Below are 20,675 nucleotides of genomic sequence, written 5' to 3'. Positions count from 1 at the left end.
AATTGGACCAGCCTGGTAACCAGTCTTCATTGATTGCACATTGCACCAGTAAGAGCAGAGTGTGAAGGTTCAATTAGCAGGGTAAGAGCACAGTTTTGCTCCAAATATTGAAATGCACACAACATTATGGGTGACATACCAGAGTTCAAAAGAGGACAAATTGTTGGTGCACGTCTTGCTGGCGCATCTGTGACCAAGAGAGCAAGTCTTTGTGATGTATCAAGAGCCACGGTATCCAGGGTAATGTCAGCGTACCACCAAGAAGGACGAACCACATCCAACAAGATTAACTGTGGATGCAAGAGGAAGCTGTCTGAAAGGGATGTTTGGGTGCTAACCCGGACTGTATCCAAAAAGCATAAAACCACGGCTGCCCAAATCATGGCAGAATTAAATGTGCACCTCAACTCTCCTGTTTCCACCAGAACTGTCCGTCGGGAGCTCCACAGGGTCAATATACAGGTCCTTCTCAAAATATTAGCATATTGTGATAAAGTTCATTATTTTCCATAATGTCATGATGAAAATTTTACATTCATATATTTTAGATTCATTGCACACTAACTGAAATATTTCAGGTCTTTTATTGTCTTAATACGGATGATTTTGGCATACAGCTCATGAAAACCCAAAATTCCTATCTCTCAAAATTAGCATATCATTAAAAGGGTCTCTAAATGAGCTATGAACCTAATCATCTGAATCAACGAGTTAACTCTAAACACCTGCAAAAGATTCCTGAGGCCTTTAAAACTCCCAGCCTGGTTCATCACTCAAAACCCCAATCATGGGTAAGACTGCCGACCTGACTGCTGTCCAGAAGGCCACTATTGACACCCTCAAGCAAGAGGGTAAGACACAGAAAGAAATTTCTGAACGAATAGGGTGTTCCCAGAGTGCTGTATCAAGGCACCTCAGTGGGAAGTCTGTGGGAAGGAAAAAGTGTGGCAGAAAACGCTGCACAATGAGAAGAGGTGACCGGACCCTGAGGAAGATTGTGGAGAAGGGCCGATTCCAGACCTTGGGGGACCAGCGGAAGCAGTGGACTGAGTCTGGAGTAGAAACATCCAGAGCCACCGTGCACAGGCGTGTGCAGGAAATGGGCTACAGGTGCCGCATTCCCCAGGTCAAGCCACTTTTGAACCAGAAACAGCGGCAGAAGCGCCAGACCTGGGCTACAGAGAAGCAGCACTGGACTGTTGCTCAGTGGTACAAAGTACTTTTTCGGATGAAAGCAAATTCTGCATGTCATTTGGAAATCAAGGTGCCAGAGTCTGGAGGAAGACTGGGGAGAAGGAAATGCCAAAATGCCAGAAGTCCAGTGTCAAGTACCCACAGTCAGTGATGGTCTGGGGTGCTGTGTCAGCTGCTGGTGTTGGTCCACTGTGTTTTATCAAGGGCAGGGTCAATGCAGCTAGCTATCAGGAGATTTTGGAGCACTTCATGCTTCCATCTGCTGAAAAGCTTTATGGAGATGAAGATTTCATTTTTCAGCACGACCTGGCACCTGCTCACAGTGCCAAAACCACTGGTAAATGGTTTACTGACCATGGTATCACTGTGCTCAATTGGCCTGCCAACTCTCCTGACCTGAACCCCATAGAGAATCTGTGGGATATTGTGAAGAGAACGTTGAGAGACTCAAGACCCAACACTCTGGATGAGCTAAAGGCCGCTATCGAAGCATCCTGGGCCTCCATAATACCTCAGCAGTGCCACAGGCTGATTGCCTCCATGCCACGCCGCATTGAAGCAGTCATTTCTGCAAAAGGATTCCCGACCAAGTATTGAGTGCATAACTGTACATGATTATTTGAAGGTTGACGTTTTTTGTATTAAAAACACTTTTCTTTTATTGGTTGGATGAAATATGCTAATTTTGTGAGATAGGAATTTTGGGTTTTCATGAGCTGTATGTCAAAATCATCTGTATTAAGACAATAAAAGACCTGAAATATTTCAGTTAGTGTGCAATGAATCTAAAATATATGAATGTTAAATTTTCATCATTACATTATAGAAAATAATGAACTTTATCACAATATGCTAATATTTTAAGAAGGACCTGTACACGGCCGGGCTGCTATAGCCAAACCTTTGGTCACTCATGCCAATGCCAAACGTCGGTTTCAATGGTGCAAGGAGCGCAAATCTTGGGCTGTGGACAATGTGAAACATGTATTGTTCTCTGATGAGTCCACCTTTACTGTTTTCCCCACATCCGGGAGAGTTACGGTGTGGAGAAGCCCCAAAGAAGCGTACCACCCAGACTGTTGCATGCCCAGAGTGAAGCATGGGGGTGGATCAGTGATGGTTTGGGCTGCCATATCATGGCATTCCCTTGGCCCAATACTTGTGCTAGATGGGCGCATCACTGCCAAGGACTACCGAACCATTCTTGAGGACCATGTGCATCCAATGGTTCAAACATTGTATCCTGAAGGTGGTGCCGTGTATCAGGATGACAATGCACCAATACACACAGCAAGACTGGTGAAAGATTGGTTTGATGAACATGAAAGTGAAGTTGAACATCTCCCATGGCCTGCACAGTCACCAGATCTAAATATTATTGAGCCACTTTGGGGTGTTTTGGAGGAGCGAGTCAGGAAACGTTTTCCTCCACCAGTATCATGTAGTGACCTGGCCACTATCCTGCAAGAAGAATGGCTTAAAATCCCTCTGACCACTGTGCAGGACTTGTATATGTCATTCCCAAGACGAATTGACGCTGTATTGGCCGCAAAAGGAGGCCCTACACCATACTAATAAATTATTGTGGTCTAAAACCAGGTGTTTCAGTTTCATTGTCCAACCCCTGTATGTACCTGACTTGAAATCTATATGATTCGATTGAATTGACTTTGTGAAGTGCCTTGAGACAACATGTGTTGTGAATTGGCGCTGTATAAATAAAACTGAATTGAATTGAATTTGTTTCATCTTTGTGAAATTACAGCGAGGTTCTTGTCAGATGAGGTTTTTACAGAACAGGTAGTAAATTACCATTTTCTGCATAGGTCTTCTTCTCCTCCTGAGTGATGCTGACATCGTGAACGTCACAGTAAGCTCGGGTTAGCCGCCAAAGAAACTCTGACTTCTGTCCAAACTGCAGAAGCAAACAACATTATAAAACGCAGCCATGTGTACAGTTTCAGGAAAGGCAACGTGAAGTGAATGCAAACACACCTCATCTCTTTGCTCCAAAAGGATGTTCAGACTTTCCCTTTTGTCCGACTCGCTGCCCTGGCGTAAGCGGTCAATTCTGTCGAGGAGGATGGATAAACCGTCTTGAGTTTGCTCTTCAGCCCTTTCTTCTTCATCACTTTCGTCTTCCTCGGAGTCTGTCAGCGCAGTCATGTACCTAACAAAAACAACGTTTGATTGATTGAAAGCTGTAAGTTTGCTATCGGCAAGAGCAAATAAGCCCCACTAATGTAGAAAGACAGCTGTGCTTAATAGTCTTTACTGGCAAGATGATCAATTTTGCGAGCACAGTTCAAGAAACAGCCTGAAAGTTGCCAGCTTCTTGCTCTCGATGGAGAAGTAATAATCTTCTCGTGAACTGAGATGTTTGTTCTGAGTAATCAAAATTCAAAGCAATCTTGACAAAACGAGCATTTTTAATGAGCCACATGATACCAGGTGGTGATTATCAATCTTCACGTCCTGTCTGTACACAAATGGCACCAGGTATGTTTACATAAGTGGGTAAGTTAATCGTTTATAAATTTTAGTGAATGACGCCGGCAACCTCAAGAGTTTCCAGGAACATGGGGGAACTTGTTCAGCAGGGTAAAGGCACGCAACGCTCGCATTAGAAGTTTGGATTCTTTTCAATTAGGGGCAAGCTTGCACCGACACCCAGAGCTACCATTTGAAAGCCAGAGGTAGAAATATAGTTGTAATAAAGTTAAAGGTAAAAATCAAAGACACAGACACCATGAAAAGCCTCTATTAAGTGTTGGCAGCAGCTGCATGTGCGTCATTGGTAGTTAAAGAATATTTTGGGCTGTGAGGCATGGTTTAGAGGGGATGTGTCAGAGCGTGTCGCAGACAGTAACATAGTAGGCCCAGCAGGTGTTTTATGCCTGCTAACTCCACCCAATAACACACAGTCTGAGTGTGATGATTACAGCAAGGATAGGAGGGTGTTTGCACTGCAGAGATTTTAATCAGGCTGACAAAGCCGACAATTCGAATCAAGACATGCTTGTCTTCTGGGATGAAGGGATCCGCTACTGTGTTAATGGCATAAAGTTTTGTTCTTGGTCGCATTATTTATTATTATTTATTAAACAACAACAACAGAGCCACAACGGAAATCTGTGTGTGAAAAAAACAGAGTTCAACCCTGTCACTTCTGATAGATTTAGGAGGGAAAGTAGTAGCCAAATGTTGCTGATTGAAGCCTTTAATTAACTGATCAGACAAGGTGACCCTCCATAAAAGTAGAAGCTTTGGCAGTTTGCTGCTCTGGAGCACTGAGGTGTGCTAACACAATGCCAAGCAGGAAAGATGTCAGCAATGACCTTAGTGTTTAACGTTTAAATAAAAATAATATATAATTATATAATACTTTAAAGGCATATGTGAGGTCATCTGGTCGACAGCTGAAGCTTGACCCAAACTGGGTCATCAACAGATCAATGGTCCCAAACAACCTAACCCTAACCAGAACTGAAACAGGGGCACTTTTTTCAGTTGCAGGAGCAGCGCACTATAGGAAGTTTTTATACATTTATTTTCCAAATAAAAACAGATCCACTCTCTCTGTGGCAAAACCCTGGTTTAAAAGCCGGTTACTTATTTTAGTAACACACTTTATAGATTTTTGTTTGCAGAAATGAAGATTCAGTCATGTCAAAGTTACATATCTGTAAAAAGCCGCACATTAATTTTCAGACCCCTAATTGATAGTGGGATTAAGCATATGAAACACCGGCTAATTATTGGGCTATGCTTCCTTCACATACAGTATTTCTGCAGAAAGGTGCAACAGCATCCAGACTTATCATTATATAAAACTGTAATCTCCATTAGTTTTTATTCTATAATTTTAGGATAAAGCGCTAAATCCTTTTTACAGGCTTCCTCTTCACAGTAACTCAAATAAACCCTAAAACCCAAAAGGCAAAACTCTATTTATTGGCCAACACACCCTGGCTTAAAGAAATCTAAATGGGTGTGCTTTTGTGCTTACCCTCATTCTTGTGGTCGTTTTTTATTTTTGTCTGGTCGCACAAAATCACAAGGTCTTATGTAGAGCTGTAGCAGAACTGTTAAGATTCCTGGAGCTGCTCCGGTGGTTCATTCATTCCCAGATTCATTCAACTTTTGGACCTATTACCCATGCAGCAGTTCGCTTTCCCTCCCTCCAGTTATTTACCCAGCGGAGCTGTAGAGACAGGCAGCACAGCACTTAGCGATCAGCGCATTCCTGTCACGCCATTCCATGGCTCATGAATCACGTATGTTGAAAGAAAAAGACACTAAAGATCTTTTTGTATTATCATGTTTATGCAATGTGCTTTAGCTTGTTTTGGAGCCATTATTTTTTGCAGAGACCATAAAATTGACCAGCTCTGAAAGGACGCATCTAAATATTGCTGACCAGGCTCATTACAGAACAGCAGGCCCTGGTGTCTCTCAAACATGCCAATAAATAAAGTTTGTTCCTGAAGGACAGGGCAGAAAATAGAGGAAATTTTACTTAAATTGATTGATGTGAAACTGTTTAACCATGCAGCAGGAGAAGTCATCAATACACCCTATGTTTCACCTTAAAATATGAAAGTCAAATTTGTCAAATTGACTTGATTTAGCAGTATTATAACAAGGAAAAGCCAGAAAGCTACCAATGATGGTCTTTTCCCAAAATGTTAAGTCTGATCACATCTCTAAAATGCTCTTTTCAGCTGCAGTCCATTGTTTTACATGTCAATGAGTATTTTTTATCATAAGCAAAAACACGACTTAGAACGTTTTGAAGAAGAAAAGCCTTACAGCAAAGTTCTGTTTCCCAGCTAATTAAAATATTTTATAAGACTAATAGAAAATTACTTTGATGCAGAAATGTCATGTCATTGCCAACACAATCATGGGGAAGACTGCTAACTTGACAGTTATTTGGTAAGCAACAGCCACCACACTGGGGTAAGGTCCCAGAGTGTGGATGAATAGTGGATAAACTGGAAATCCAAGTCACCGGGGGTCTATTGTGAAGTTTCCACAGACAGTGATGATTTGGGGTGCCATGTCATCTGCTGGTGTTGGTCCGCTGTGTTTTATTAAGTCCAAAGTCAACAAAACCATCTAGCAGGAAATTCTAGAGCACTTCATGCTTCCTTCTGCTTAATGGAGATGCGGATTTCATTTCCCAGCAGGATTTGGCAACTGCCCAGGCTGCCCAACAATGAGCCAACAGTGCAGACAAGCTGAAGGCCACTGTTAAAGCAACCTGGGCTCCAGAACACCTCAGCAGAACCACAGTCAGACCTCCATGCCACACCACATTGATGCAGTAATTCATGCAAAAGCAGGTCACACCCAAGTACTGAATACAAATACTGTACAGTACATACATACCTTTTAGTAGGTAGTCATTTCCGTGCTAAAAATGATTTTTTTATTGATGTGTTATTTTCTTGGAACATACATTTTTGTGTTTTCACAATTAACAGAAATAAACTGTCAGTATAATGAATGTTTATTTGATTTTTTTTTTACTGACTAAATGATTTCTTTCTATAATATCAAATCTAATGAGATGCACCTACTAATGACAAACATTAAATGCGGTGTCTTTAATTCAAACTCTTCATCGCTTGTGAATGCTTTTCAGCTTTCCGGTTCTGGAATAAAACATGTTTTTTCCGTTTTGTTGCTCTGTATTCAGAGACAAGCAGACATTCACAACGCCACAACTGAATGCCCCCTTGCAACACTCCACCTATTGTAAGAAGCTGCACTTTAATTTTCAACAGGATCTGGAAATCAGCCACTCAGTTTGAAGACCCCAAGGGGCAAAGAAAGGATGTCTCAAAAGAGCTTAGTGGTGCCAGTCTCTGTGGTTACCCTATTCCAAACAAATAAGAGTTACCATCCCAACATCTCTGGGACCGGGTACATGCCCTCCAGCTTTTATCATCGTCTGCTGATGGGATCAGTGAAAGGCTGCCTTTAAACAATGCCTGACTGACTGGAGAGAGTCCAGTTATTTGGCTTCCATCCACCATGAAAGGCGCAACCCCCCACTTTCAGTGCAGCTGAATCACCTAGCTGACAGCTTCATGCATGACTTTGTCGCTACGGCCGGAAAAATGTGTGCGAATAAAAGAAGCCGTCACCTATTTGTCACAAACATGAGATGACATTACAAGGTGGTAATGAAGACAGTGTTTTACTTTGTGTTGCCGCCAGTTGATTCTCTACTGTACAGCCATTAATAGCGCCTCTGTTGGGATGTGGTGAACCTTTGTTCCAAAAATAGCTGGGGGAGCTGAGTGGAAACTGTGGGGAGTTTACACCATCCTATGTGAAAATACGTATGCCTAGAAGTTTCCATAAAAGCTGTAGTGAAAATGTCAGTTTCACCTAACGCCCACCTGTAAAATGAGTCAATAAAACAGCACTAGGAAATAAGGAATAAAACCTGCTTCAGTGGAATAATGCAGGAAAAATGTACACCAAGAGTTTTTTTTCATTCATTCAGAGGAGGTCCTGCTGGTGTGCTTCAGATCATTGTCCTGCTGAAAACTCAACTGGATATTATCCATCTGGATTTTCAGCCAGAGAGCAGAGTTCATGGCTTCATTCATTACAGCAAGTTGTCCCAATCCTATAGCAACAAAGCAGCCCCAGATTATCACACTATCACCATGTTTGACTTTTGGGTGTGATGATCATTTTTTGGGATGCTGTTAGTTTTAAACCAGATGTAACAGGACCAATATCTTCCAAAAAGTTCCACTTTTGTCTTGTCAGTCCACAGAATATTTTCCAAACGGTCAAATGTATTTATTTATTTTTTTACAAATGTGAGACAGGCCTTAGTGTTCATTTTGATCAGCCGTAGTGTTTAGCTTAGATCTCTCCAGTCTCTCTTTCTTGTGTTGAATCATGAACTCTGACTTTAACTGAGGCAGTGAGGCCTGCAGAGCTTTAGATGCTGTTCTGGGTTCTTTTAGGACCTCCTAGAAGAGTTGGTGATGCACTCCCGGAGTAATGTTGGTAGGTTGGCCACTTCTGGGACGTTTTCTCATGGTTCTGTGTGTTTCCTCTTGGGTAAAGGCACTCAATTGTGCTCTCTGGAGTCCCAAAGTGTTACAAATGACTTTATAACTACGATATATTAACTACGAGAATCGTCTCCCCGCTGTGCTTGGCACCAAAGGTTTCTCCAACACGTACAAGGTGTGCAGGATATTCAGTTTCTCCATGTTCATACTAAGCAGTCCCAACTTCGCCTTACATTGAACTATAAACAAACCAGTTTAGGTATCATTTTTAAGTGTCTGCTATGCTTCTGTATTTTTCCTCCGCTGTTTAAGAACTTAATTAATATTTTAATCATAATACATTTAGCTCCAAAAATAAACTTTTGCAATGAAGGATGTGTACTCAGTGTAAAAACCACAGATAAATCCTACATAAAAAGTCGTGGGTGGTCAAACTCGTCAAATTCAGGTCACGACCTGGCCAGACACATCTGACAGCTGAACATGTTACTTCTTCTTTGTTCACCGTGTAAACAGAGCTCCTATAAATTAAAGCGAATAACTCTGTTTGTTTGGCTGAGAGCCTCCAATTAATCCGAGGATACGGAGGTGAATGTCTCGGGAACTGACAGGTGTGGAGTAAAGCCTAAATAACGTCATGTGGAAGTTCGACTAAAGCTTTTACTCATAAAGCAGACAATGAGCGCCTTTTTCTCCTTCTTAGAATCTCTCCGTGCTGAACAGGCTTGCACCACGCACAAACAAAACTCTGCTTAACATCTGCTTAAATCAACAACTATCCAATGTCAGAAATGCCAGTTTTTTTGGAAGAGGAAGAAAAAGAGGTGGTAATGTCCTTGAGCTACAGCAACGTGATTCAAATAAACTCACCAGGAACTGTTTAACGAATTACAAGTTCCTACAAGACACCTTGAAATGAGGACTCTGACAGCTTGGCTCCCAGGCAGCGTGACTGATGGGTCTCCTTGGGCACAGAGAGGTTGCTCTGCCAGAGTCTCTGTAGCACACGGGGGGGTGAATAAACAACTAGAAGTTACAGTTCTGCAGGACTGATGTGCACTGTGACCCTGCAGTTAAGCTTAAACTGGTCACAGGTGAAAGATCTCAGCAAACATGCAGGACAAAGTGAAATGATAAAATAATCATTCCAATATTTTTCTACACAGCAACAAAAACTGTTGAAAAACCATTAAGCTCACATAATTTATCACTCCCAGAGTGTAATAAAGTCATGCTTTCAGCCATTCATGCACATGCATAACGTTCTGCAACAACAAAGCCTGCTGCTGTTCAAGGCACCTTTCCTACTTGTCACACGCCCCCTGTTGGTAATCTGCTGCCATGACAGAGACGTTCTGCAAACCAGTCAACTGAAAATACTTCGGCTGATCTGAGTTGCAGCAGCAAGGAGCTTCACAAAACTATTGAGTTTTCTTTGACTTTTCAGACATTGTCAGGTATCAACCACCAACTTCAATATAATACATCTTTCTTTTCCAAACCTTTATATGCTGCATTTAACAAAAAGTATCGCCAAACACATTACAAGCATGGACCGCCTGAACGCATGGCACTGAAATAATTAACATTAACATTTATTGGGCAGTTTTTTGCGATATGCATATTGCGTACAGTAATACAGAAATAATGATACATTTGTGATATATTCATGGTAACTCTGGAGGAGCTGCAAAGATCCATGCCTCAGGTGGGACCTGACTATTGATTGTGGCTTTTGCACATCTGGTCTTCATGGACGAGTGGCATGATGGCTGAATAGCAGAAAGAAACCAAAAGAATTTTCCCTCTGCTGCTTGCCTCAATCCATGTAGGGGAACACAGAAACTAACATTGCACATCAGCCTGAATACAACATCTCCACAGTGAAACATGGTGGTGGCGGCATCATGCTGGGGGTATGCTTCTCTTCAGCAGGGACACGCAAGCTACTCAGAGCTGAGGATGGACAATTATCGTATCGCTTATCGTTATTTGAGAAAGGGTTATTGTGATAATCTTGTGACTTATCGTGAAAACAATAAATTCAAATTGATGATGTTTGCAAAGCCCAAAAACTGACCGTGTGATGGGGATTGTTAAATTTACAGTTTTTCCGGTTGGTTCCATTAAGGCATTTATTAAATTGACCTATCTGAAAATATGAATGAATGCAATTATCATGTACTGTTTAGAGAAACAACTGCAGGACTTAATGTGTCTGGTGTACTGAAGCAGCCTATTAGATCCTGTAAACATGTTTGATTTTTACACCAGTATTTGTTTTTCTGAGGCTCTGACTGTCTGCGGCGACAACAAAGTGTACATTTTTAAAAACTTTGTATTGTTATATTTTTTATTAGCACACTTAGGCCCAAAAAATATTGTGCTGAGTCCACATTGGTCCACACCTAAATGAATAAAAAAATCTAGCTTAAAAAACGATGTTCAAAGAGATAATCCATCCAATCTGACTCAGTTTGTACCATTTTGCAAAAAAGGATGAATAACAAAAATAACAAAGCTGGTAGAGAAGTATCTTGAAAAACTTGCAGCTCTAAGTGCACCAAAAGGTTTTAACTTCGGGGAAGTGAAAACATCTGTGAGCCACTTTTTACATTTTTATTTGCAAAATATTTTTGAAAACCACAAAGCCTTTTTCTTTGACTTAACAATGTTGCACTACTTGTGTTAGTCTAACACATATGAGGTTTAAAGGTGTTATATGACAAACAGTGAAACGTTCACAGGGTATTTATACTTCTGCAAGGCACGGTACACGGTGCAAGGCAGTGTGCAATTGTAAATAAAAGTTCAGTTGCACCATCTGCAAATTTACAATCTGAACCAAGCAGCAAATACAATAATCTTGCTAATCTACCTGCTTTAGTTTTCAACAAACTTTTAACCAAACTTTAATCCAACGCTTAGTAATTCGGCTCCCGGTGGAATATGGTGTTGAGATGTTTCACTTGTCAGCCAGCTATGCAGAAACAAAGAGCTCTTTAAAAAGGATTAGAGATGTTAGCTCCTGCAGGAGAACAGTACATAGTTCCTTCACCATTCATACAAATAACAGAGCGGCAGGCTCAGTAATTATGAGAGGTGTGTACATTTAGTAATTTACTTTAAAGAACAATAACCTGAACTGTAAGGGTCTATGATGTGGCCGCCAGCTTTCAACAAAAAACAGCAGACCCCATCTGCCAGTGGGCTCCATTTGCTCTTCTAGCCAATGGCATGGCTGATGGTAACATAATTATAGGACGGTTGATCTGAAATGTTTATGCATTATGAAAGTTTCCCAGTGTGACGTGTAGCCTTTATCCACTGATCAACTGTCTCTCCCCCTCTTCCAAGAAATGTACAGGACCTGAAACTATCCGAGTCTGCAAACAGGTTCTGGGGGATGCCCAGCTTCAATCAGGTTATACAACATTTGCTGGGGAAGTGATGTAAATGGCGCTGGAAGGTGTTTATATATCATAAAGACAGCACTCTGTGCGTATCAGCAACCATTATGTGTAAAAAAAAGCCTTTTTACTTAGTTTTTTGTACTACAATTAGTGAAACCCCTGCTACTATATTCTACTGTGCTCATTTGCCAACAGGACAGCACTCAGCCTGCTGATAATATTGTAAAAGGTTAGAGCATCCAGAGAGATGAATCTCTGAACATTCATCAATCTCTCTGGATCCTCTCATGTTCTCTTCTTGTTAGCTCAGCCCAAAGGTTTTCTGTTAGATTTCATCCTGAGGACCAAGATAGGATGGGAGAAGGCTGTTTTTGTGTCTGGAGAACCATTTCTGTGTTGATTTGGCCATCTGTTGAAACATTATTCAGCTAACACCCAAAGGTGACCCTTTTTCAGTTTTCTGAAAGGTACCACCAGATTTTTATTTGAAATCTTCTTTTATTTCAGAGAGCCCTGTGGAAGAGAAACAAGCCCACAGCATCACAGAGTCTTCACCATACCTAACAGTGGGCATGATGTGCTTTTCAACTTATTTAAACTTTGGTTTACATCCAACTCACCTGGAGTGGTTTGTGCAATAATTACTTCTTAATGTGGGATTGTTTTCTTAAATGTACAAATGTACTGAAATAAAAGGTTAGATTTTACACTTGTTCTCTGCAATATAACCTTACTTTAATACTTTTTAACACAACTTTACCAGGGGGGTGTCAATGAGTGTGGTGGTTACTGTACACAATTAATGATATATGTTTACAGGTAAACATTACACATATATATCAAACATCTGTATGATGAAACACATGACAATAAATGACCAACCACACTTTTTACATTGATAAGCAAATCTTGCAATGTGATAACATTGGTAAATATTGCGATGATATCAGATGCGATAATTGCCTGGTTTCCTTTCTTCTCTTTCTCACCTGGCGCTTCCATCACTCTGTGACCTTTAGCATTTTGGGCAACGTCATTAGTGTCCAGTGTAAGCAACTGCTGCTGTGAGACTCTGTCCAACGGGCTTAACATTACATTAGCATAAAAGATGCAAGTTCATAACAGTTGGAATATATAGGCCAACAAATGTTGAACGGCAAACAGTCCTTTGTGATATGAATATTGCACACACTGATACTGCAATGACGATACATTCACAATATATTGTGCAGCCGTATACTTTTATCATTTATAGTTAATATTTACTTGACCTATTTTATGCTAATTATGGTCATAAAAAATGTGCTTTTCAAAGGCATCTAGTTAACCTGCCCCACAAACAAGGTTGGGCCATAATTATACAGATCAGATCCAAGGCTCAGTGCATACCGAACAAAAAGTGCGGTTAGGATGTCAATGCAGCTGCTCCTAGTTTCTGATGTCTGGTTTGGCACTCCACATGCTTTACCTTGTAAACTACTTGCCAAAATTGCTTAATTATATCATAGCAGAGATATCTTGTTAGTAGAAAATCATGTTTCTGATGTGTTTTCTCAGTTTTGCAAAAGTTGTACACTGTTTCAGAGTTTGCACTATAATGAATGAATGGCGTCATGAACAACAGAAACTCAAATCCTGCTTTTACACTTTGAATGAATCTCTGTCATTTTACTGCTGCTGTTTGTTTTTATAAGACAAGGCAGTCAATTCAAAAAGAAACCCATCTGTTGTTTACTCTATCCGAGGCTGGCGAAGGTTCAAGAGGCTGCCTGATTAGTCTGCCATTTCTATGCGGCACCTAAGGCGGATATGTGCTGCGTCAAAGTGTAATTTGAAATATAAAACGAACAAACTACTTCCATAGGTAGGGATGAAGATCCTTTTACTTCCCATACTGAGCAAAAAAGTGGAAATTTACAAAAGAAGCAAATATTTCCTGCATAATGAGATGTTATGGTTTAATCTCATTGTTTATATCTAAGGGTTTTATTTTTATTAAAAAGTAGAATCTGTTGAAATGATATGGCCAAAGCATGCATTGATAATTCAAATAAAAGTTGGGACAAAGTCAAGGTAACAACTCTGTGCAGCTTCATACAGATGAATAATAAGACACCATATTTACAATCATTTTAAAGCAGCTTTAGATTAAATGTGTTCAGCTGCAGCCAAGGAAACTAAACAGTGGAGGCTGGTGGAGAGGCTGTGTATTGATGACACTAATGTTCAATGATGATCACCAGTGCACCGTTTGATTGTTTTACAGTTGCTTCTAAAAGATTTAATTTGAAATCCAATATTTTTTGGTGCAGATGTCCCAAACACCACAACTACAAAAAAATACACCTTTTGCTTTCAACCATTTGCAAACATAGTGTGCTGCCTCTTTTCCATTACCGGTCCCAGCTCCACTCCTCTATACCTCACCATACTCAGGCCCGGAACCGGTTGTGTTTCTGCAGCTTCCTGTGCTGTGCAAAGTAAAATAAACAGTCACCGCTCCACATCATGTCCTCCAATAGGGAGGTTGCGAAATCCAAGCCACCCTCCCATCCAAAACCCGTGGAACAATGGCCATAAATGGGATCCATAATTTTGAACCTTAGCCATGACTTCTGTTTTGACCCGCTCCAGCCATTGTGGTCCACAATATTTTTGTAGTCGCTGTTCAGTTTTTTTTAGGTTTTACCAACAGTGAAATACATGGCGCTGAATATTGCAATCAGACTAATGCAGTTGACCACGGCCATGGCCAATACGTGAACAGCAGTCTGTTAACGTCACATTTCAGCTCTGGTTAGCACCAAAGGGACCTGCTGCCATGCAGGTACCAAAAAGCCAGCACCGGGCCAAAAAAGCCAGCGATGGAAACGGTCGCAAAACAGGCTGAGTGGAGCCGGTCAAAGTAGAGCCCATGGAAAAGGGGATAAAAGATTTAGTTCAAACAGAAAAGCTGTGTGTTAAACACTAAAGACATTGAGTAAGTGTCCAGATGCTGCTGATCAGATGAACTTTAATAACGGATCGTCATCATCAGTGTGACCACCTCTATAAATCCAAACGTTTAACAGTTTGCTGGTTTGGAGCTTACAGCTGTGTGTTAACACAATGCCAAAAAGGAAAGACATCAGCAATGACCTTAGTGAGCGGTTGTTGCTAAACAACAATCTGGGAAAGGTTACAAGGTCATCTAAAGTCTATCCTTCTACAGACTGTACAGATAATCCACAAATGGAAAACATTTAAAACAGCTACTAATCTTCCCAGGAGAGGAAGTCCCAATAAACTAATCTTACCGTTAGACTGTGCAATGCTGAGAGAAATTTCAAATAACCCCAGAAGCTCCATCTGAGACTGTTTTGACTTCAGTTAGAATGCTAAATACTAAAGTATGAGAAAGTATGGCTAAATAATTAAAAGACTTCTGAAACAGTGTCCTTAGAAATCAGACCAACATAGAGATGTGTGGCTTTAATGTACAGCATCATATCTGGAAAAAAACAAACCCTGCATGTCAGCACAAACACCTCGTACCAACTGTCAAGCACGGTGGTGGAGGGGTGATGATTTGGACTCAGGGACCTTGCTATCATCTAAACTGTTTGGAGTGCAATGTGAGATCTTGTGTCCAGCAGCTGAAGCTTGGCTCAAACTGGGTGATGAACAGAATAGTGATTCTAAACACAGTAAACCTACAACGGAAGGGCTGAGGGTTTGTGTTACAATGGCCTAGTCAAAGTCCAGACATGCACCTTATTGCACTGGTGAGGTGGGACCTAAAAAGAGCCATGCAGAAATAAATATCTGCAACCCTTAATAAACTGAAACAATATTGGAAAGAGAAAAATGACCAATTCAATTCAATTCAACCAGAATTCTTCCACAACGATGTTAAGAGTGATAAAGTCAGACACAAACAGCACCCAGAGATACTGGGGTTAAAGTTGGTCAGCAAACTTCTGAATAATAGGGTGTACTTAGTTTGTTTCTTTGTTTGTGCTGCATCTTTGTTTAATAAATAAGCACAGTGTGGAATATGCTGTGCGTTTTTATACATTTGAGTTTATATTTGAATATAGAACAAAGAAAACCCAAAAATCTCTTCTTAGGGTCTGACATGTTTATTTTAAGTCCTTTTCTGTGATGAATCCAGTCTGGGCTGTCGATGTCTTAAATGTTTTCCACTAATAATCTTTCTCTCTGAAGAATGATGGACTTGGAAATAACCGTATAAACCTTCTAGTTTGCTGGGCAGCAACAGTTGCCTAACTAAGATAATTGCTCTTATCGTTCAACCTTTGCTTTGTTTACATATCTAAATATTCCAGAGCAGCAAACTCTGGGGGATCATCCTGATGATGATTCATTAATCAAGTGCATTTAATTAGGAAACCCTGATACTGCTACTTACTCTTATTTTACTAAAGCTGTAAGGAGGTACCTTGTTTCATACACGTCTTCTATATCTTGACTTACTTTTGGCTGATTTTTGTTTATCTGAGGTTTCTATGGTTTCATTTTAAGACCTTTTGAGTACATTATACCCTGAGATTTGTTTTTGGTGCTTACATAATTTTTGCAAAGGTTTGACCCTGACACTCACCCTCCCTCGCTCTCTGCGTCCTCTGAGCTCTGTCCCTCTGTAGTGGTGACGGTGCCTGCTGCTCTTTTCCTCCTCGTAGCTGTGGTCCTCTGAACAGCACCAAGTCGCCGCGCCTCACTGTGACCCTTCAGTTCCTCCCTGACTTGGTCCGGCAGAGCAGGGAGAGCAGTCTTCAATGCCTTCATCTCTTCTTTGAGCTCGGATACACACTGGATCAGGGCCTCGAGGCGCTCCAGTACCTCTGCCTGGCCCCTGGGAAGTTCAGGACCGTCCACCAACATGAGGCCGGATCCCTGTTCATTGGTGCGGTTATGGTAGAATCCCGACCAGGACACTCTTCGCTTAAAACTCAAACCACGGTAACACACTACAGCCAGGCCGATGCCGGCCACTCCGGCCAGCGCTCCCAGGACCAGCACCTTTTTGTCTGTCTGAGCCATCCTGCAGACGTGGAGAAATTCCAGAAACACACAACTTGTTAATAACATTATTAACAACTTTGCTGTAAATACATCAGGTTTTGGCAAAACTACTGAGAGGATGAAGCTTGTAAGATAAAGTATTATTTGTCTCAACCAGCTCTAAGCAGGACATCCAGGAAGACAAATATAAAACAGAGAATGGTAAAGAAGATTTAACCATTAATACTACAGTATGGTATACCATCAAGCCAAAATAAAAATTAACAGTCTGATCTCAGAATCTGCTTCCTTTTTGGTCTAAAGCTGTTGTCACAATGTTGTTCTTGCCCTGAATGTAGTTGGTTCTAAAAACGTACATGGCAGCGTGGCTTAGCTGGTCATACAACTGCATATCTTACAGTATCAAATGTATAGAACGGCATAATGGCAAACACACAAACATCCATGTACCGATACGCAGATCGGTAGAGAATTTGGGACTAAATGTCCTGCCTATGGGCACATCGACATGTGAGAGGAGAAAGCTGGAATCGAACCCTCAACTTTCTGATTACAAAATAACTACTCCTCCCACGGTGCCACAGTCAATGCTTGAACATCTTCCTACGCAAAAGTGTGAAAGGAATATAATGCTGTGTTTAATATTTGATTTGTACTCAAGACTTGAAATTTCCAAGTTCCAAGTTGTAAATAAATCAAGAATTCCCCCTGAAGTCGGAATTATGACTTGGAAAGTTGGAGGTCCCTGAACAGCTCCAAGTTCAATCCCCAATATGTCTTTCATGTGTTTGAAAAGCACTGAAAGATGCAGGTTTATTTATCACTACTGACTGTATGTATCTCATTAAACCATGGGCACAAAGAGTTCAACAGCCTCTATTAGTGAACATGTTCCTGCACTGTTCAAACACATAAAATGGAGAGAAATATAATAGATTGTATCGCTAACAGTAGTTAGAACCACAACAATCAGCAAATCCCACTGATTTTATTTCTTTTTTAAATTGGGATCAGAATTTTGCCCCCTTCTCTTACCATTGAACCCCTATGTGGGCTGAAATAAGAAGGCAGAACTCACCAAGCCACAGCTGACTGAAGGTTTGCAGCACCCAAAGAGACTGTTGCATTGCTGACAATCCTCTAAGGTTGGCTTGCAGCTGTTTGATTGGGACAAGCTTGTAGTGTCATGTGTTTCACACGTTTCTTGTGCCCTACAATCACAGCCACACAGGGCTGCTCACAGATATGCCTCCTTGGTTATTTAAAAAATCACAAATATCGGCCTAATTTTCCAGCCCCTGAATGCACCGGACTAACACCACTGTTAAAATGCCAGGTTCTGTGGCATAAAAAGGAGACCATGTTAAATCATTTTAACATTTTCCACCTTTCATGTGATATAAATTTTCTCACCTAACAGGTCTCTTTATTTTCATGGCTATTTACATTGTAGATTTTCACTAAAGGCAACAAAACTGTGAATAAACACACATGGAATTATGTAGTAAACAAAAAGTGTGAAATAACTCTAAACATTTTTATATTTTAGATTCTTCCAAATATCCACCCTTTGCTTTGATTACTGTTTTGCTCTCTTGGCGTTCTCTCCATGAGCTTCATGAGGTGGTCACCTGAAATGGTTTTCCAAAGAGAGTTTAATATTTCAGTCATCACAGTAAAGGGCGGCTACTTTCAGGAATCTAAAATATAAAACATATTTACATTTACTTTTCACATTTTTTTGTTTGCTACATAATTCCATGTGTTCATTCACTTTTTTGATGCCTTCAGTGAGAATCTACATACAATGTAAATAGTCATAAGTCATGAAGACTTTATGACATTAAATGAGAAAGGCTTTCTAAAACCTTTGATCGGTAGTGTAGATCCAAATATGATTATACAGAAAAAAAAAAACAAATCATCTTAGGGGGGACATAAATGCAGTTCAATATAAAACTAAAAAAATAAATAAAATGAACAGCTCCAAATAACTGACAATTTTGACCTGCAGATGAAGAAGGACTTCATAACAATGAAAATTAAAGTCTTCAAATGGCGGAGCCAGAGTCTGGGTGTACATCTGACATCAAACCTGTGGGGTCCGCTGAAGAAAGCTGTGCACCACAACCCTCACAACGTATGGATTTAGTGCATTTTTGCAAAAAGGTAGACAGACGAAATATTGCCAAGCCAAGATGTGGCATGATGAGAAACTCATACCAAGGAGCACTGAAGGCTAAATATAAATCAACAAAGTGTTAGTACACAGAGCACATACATGTCTTTATTTTTTACATTTTCCCTCTAAATGATTTGTTTGTTTCTCAGGTGAACTGTACAGAATAAATTTGACACTGATGGTAAAATATGTTTTGAAATGATTATCATGGTTTCATTATTTATACATGACAAATCCCTGCTGTTTTAACAGGATTGTGCACACTTTTCAATTCCCATCAGTCCCCTGCAGCACTGGTAACTTCTTCAATGTAATAAAATTGATATCTTAAAACTACATTTAATGTTATTTCCGTCACCTTTTGCTTAAAATAACACGTTATCAATCTCAGGTAAATAATCTCTGTAGTACCCAGTGTTTCCGTGTCTGGCCAGTTAGCGATAATTGGATAACCAGTTAATCATGGAGCACAGGGTGTTAGCTTCCGCTGAAACAAGACCTGCGAAACATTCAAAGGAAATTCTTCAGTATCTGAAGCTTGATTTAACATCCGGACACTTACCGCATAAAGTATTTAACAGCGTCATAACAAGCTAGGTGCGTTAATTAGTGATGGCAATGTCAGACCTAGCATTAACACAAAGTATGTAGCGAAATTCAACCGGTTTAAACTGGAGATAAATAAGCAGTTTCCTTCCAGTCAAACCCAGCAGCGCCTTAAATCAGAAACAATTTTATCACAAAAACCCAAAAGTTTTCATCGCGAGGAATCTTACCTCACAGGTAAGCGGAGAGCGATTTCTGTTGACTTGACAGCTCACTGGCGCAGCGATCAAAACATTCCCTGTGAAATTAGGCGTCAGAATAAAACGTTCCGAATGAAATTTAATTATATTAAAATAAGCTATCAAATAATAAGATCATGAATAATTAAATTTAAGGTAAAAAAAAAAAAAACATACAGTGAAATAAAATAAAACAGAAGGAAATGAATAAACGGAATAAATGAAAACTTAATGATTATGAACAATGGAATAAAATAAAACCAAGGGTAATTAAAAGTAAAATAACAGTGAATTAATTATTAAAAGTAAAAATAAACTAAAAGGAAAAACTAAATCAATAAAATAAATAAACTATAAATCAAATTAAAAGGGAATTAATTCTCTTTTATTTTAATTAATTAATTAAAATAAAAGAAAAATACAATACCAGAAAATAAAATATAGGAAAGGAAAAAGAAAACCTGAATGTATTAAAAATTTTATGAACGCTGATAATGAACTAATAAAATAAAATACAATAAAATAAAAGGAAGTGAAATAAAATGTAAAAAATAGATGAAATTATTTTAATAAATATAAAAGGAAAGGAAAAACTGAATGGAATAATTAAATTAACAATAAAATAAAAATGCATTTAGTTGATATACAAATTAAGTAAAATGAAATGAAAACTATATGAATTAATTAAATCACCAATAAGATCAGTTAAAATTAAACTGCTGAACGATGTCAAGTATAAACAAAATAAACATATTTGACCAAGCCTAAATGTAAATTAAAATAAAATTACAAATCTAAATGTAATTTTTTTCCCTAAACTGTATTAAAATTAATTTAGTATTCATTTAAGGTAGGCGCTGAGGCATTTCACAAGAACAGGTCTTTCTGAAACTTTCTCTATACCGTTCTTTTGCTAACACACTCTGTTAAATAATATAAAAGTGAAAGATTTAATTCAACTATATGAATCCTTTTATGAATCCTTTTTTATAATTGTTCTGACTTTAATTCTGCAATATTAAGCTCAAAC

The 20,675-nt window shown here is 39.6% G+C and overlaps 1 protein-coding gene across 2 annotated transcripts in view; it reads right to left on the bottom strand.

Moving 5' to 3' along the window:
* LOC124859228 (regulator of microtubule dynamics protein 2) overlaps positions 1-20,675 on the bottom strand; it is a 47,151-nt gene that overhangs the window by 26,402 nt on the left and 74 nt on the right. The window contains exons 2-5 of one of the 2 annotated variants that reach the window (XM_047351877.1): positions 19,637-19,704; positions 16,257-16,697; positions 3,190-3,364; positions 3,007-3,109 (exon numbers count right to left, since the gene is read on the bottom strand). In XM_047351877.1, the coding sequence (XP_047207833.1) occupies positions 3,007-3,109; positions 3,190-3,364; positions 16,257-16,696 (718 nt within the window). In that variant the 5' untranslated portion in view covers position 16,697; positions 19,637-19,704. Of the gene's footprint in view, positions 1-3,006; positions 3,110-3,189; positions 3,365-16,256; positions 16,698-17,756; positions 18,044-19,636; positions 19,705-20,675 lie in introns of those variants that run through there. The other variant, XM_047351878.1, reaches the window with a different exon arrangement.

This window comes from Girardinichthys multiradiatus, chromosome 22 (genome assembly GCF_021462225.1).
Source record: "Girardinichthys multiradiatus isolate DD_20200921_A chromosome 22, DD_fGirMul_XY1, whole genome shotgun sequence".
NCBI classification, from domain to species: Eukaryota; Metazoa; Chordata; class Actinopteri; order Cyprinodontiformes; family Goodeidae; genus Girardinichthys; species Girardinichthys multiradiatus.
The sequence above is the reverse complement of the archived record's forward strand: the minus strand, read 5'-3'. Positions and strand labels throughout refer to the sequence as shown.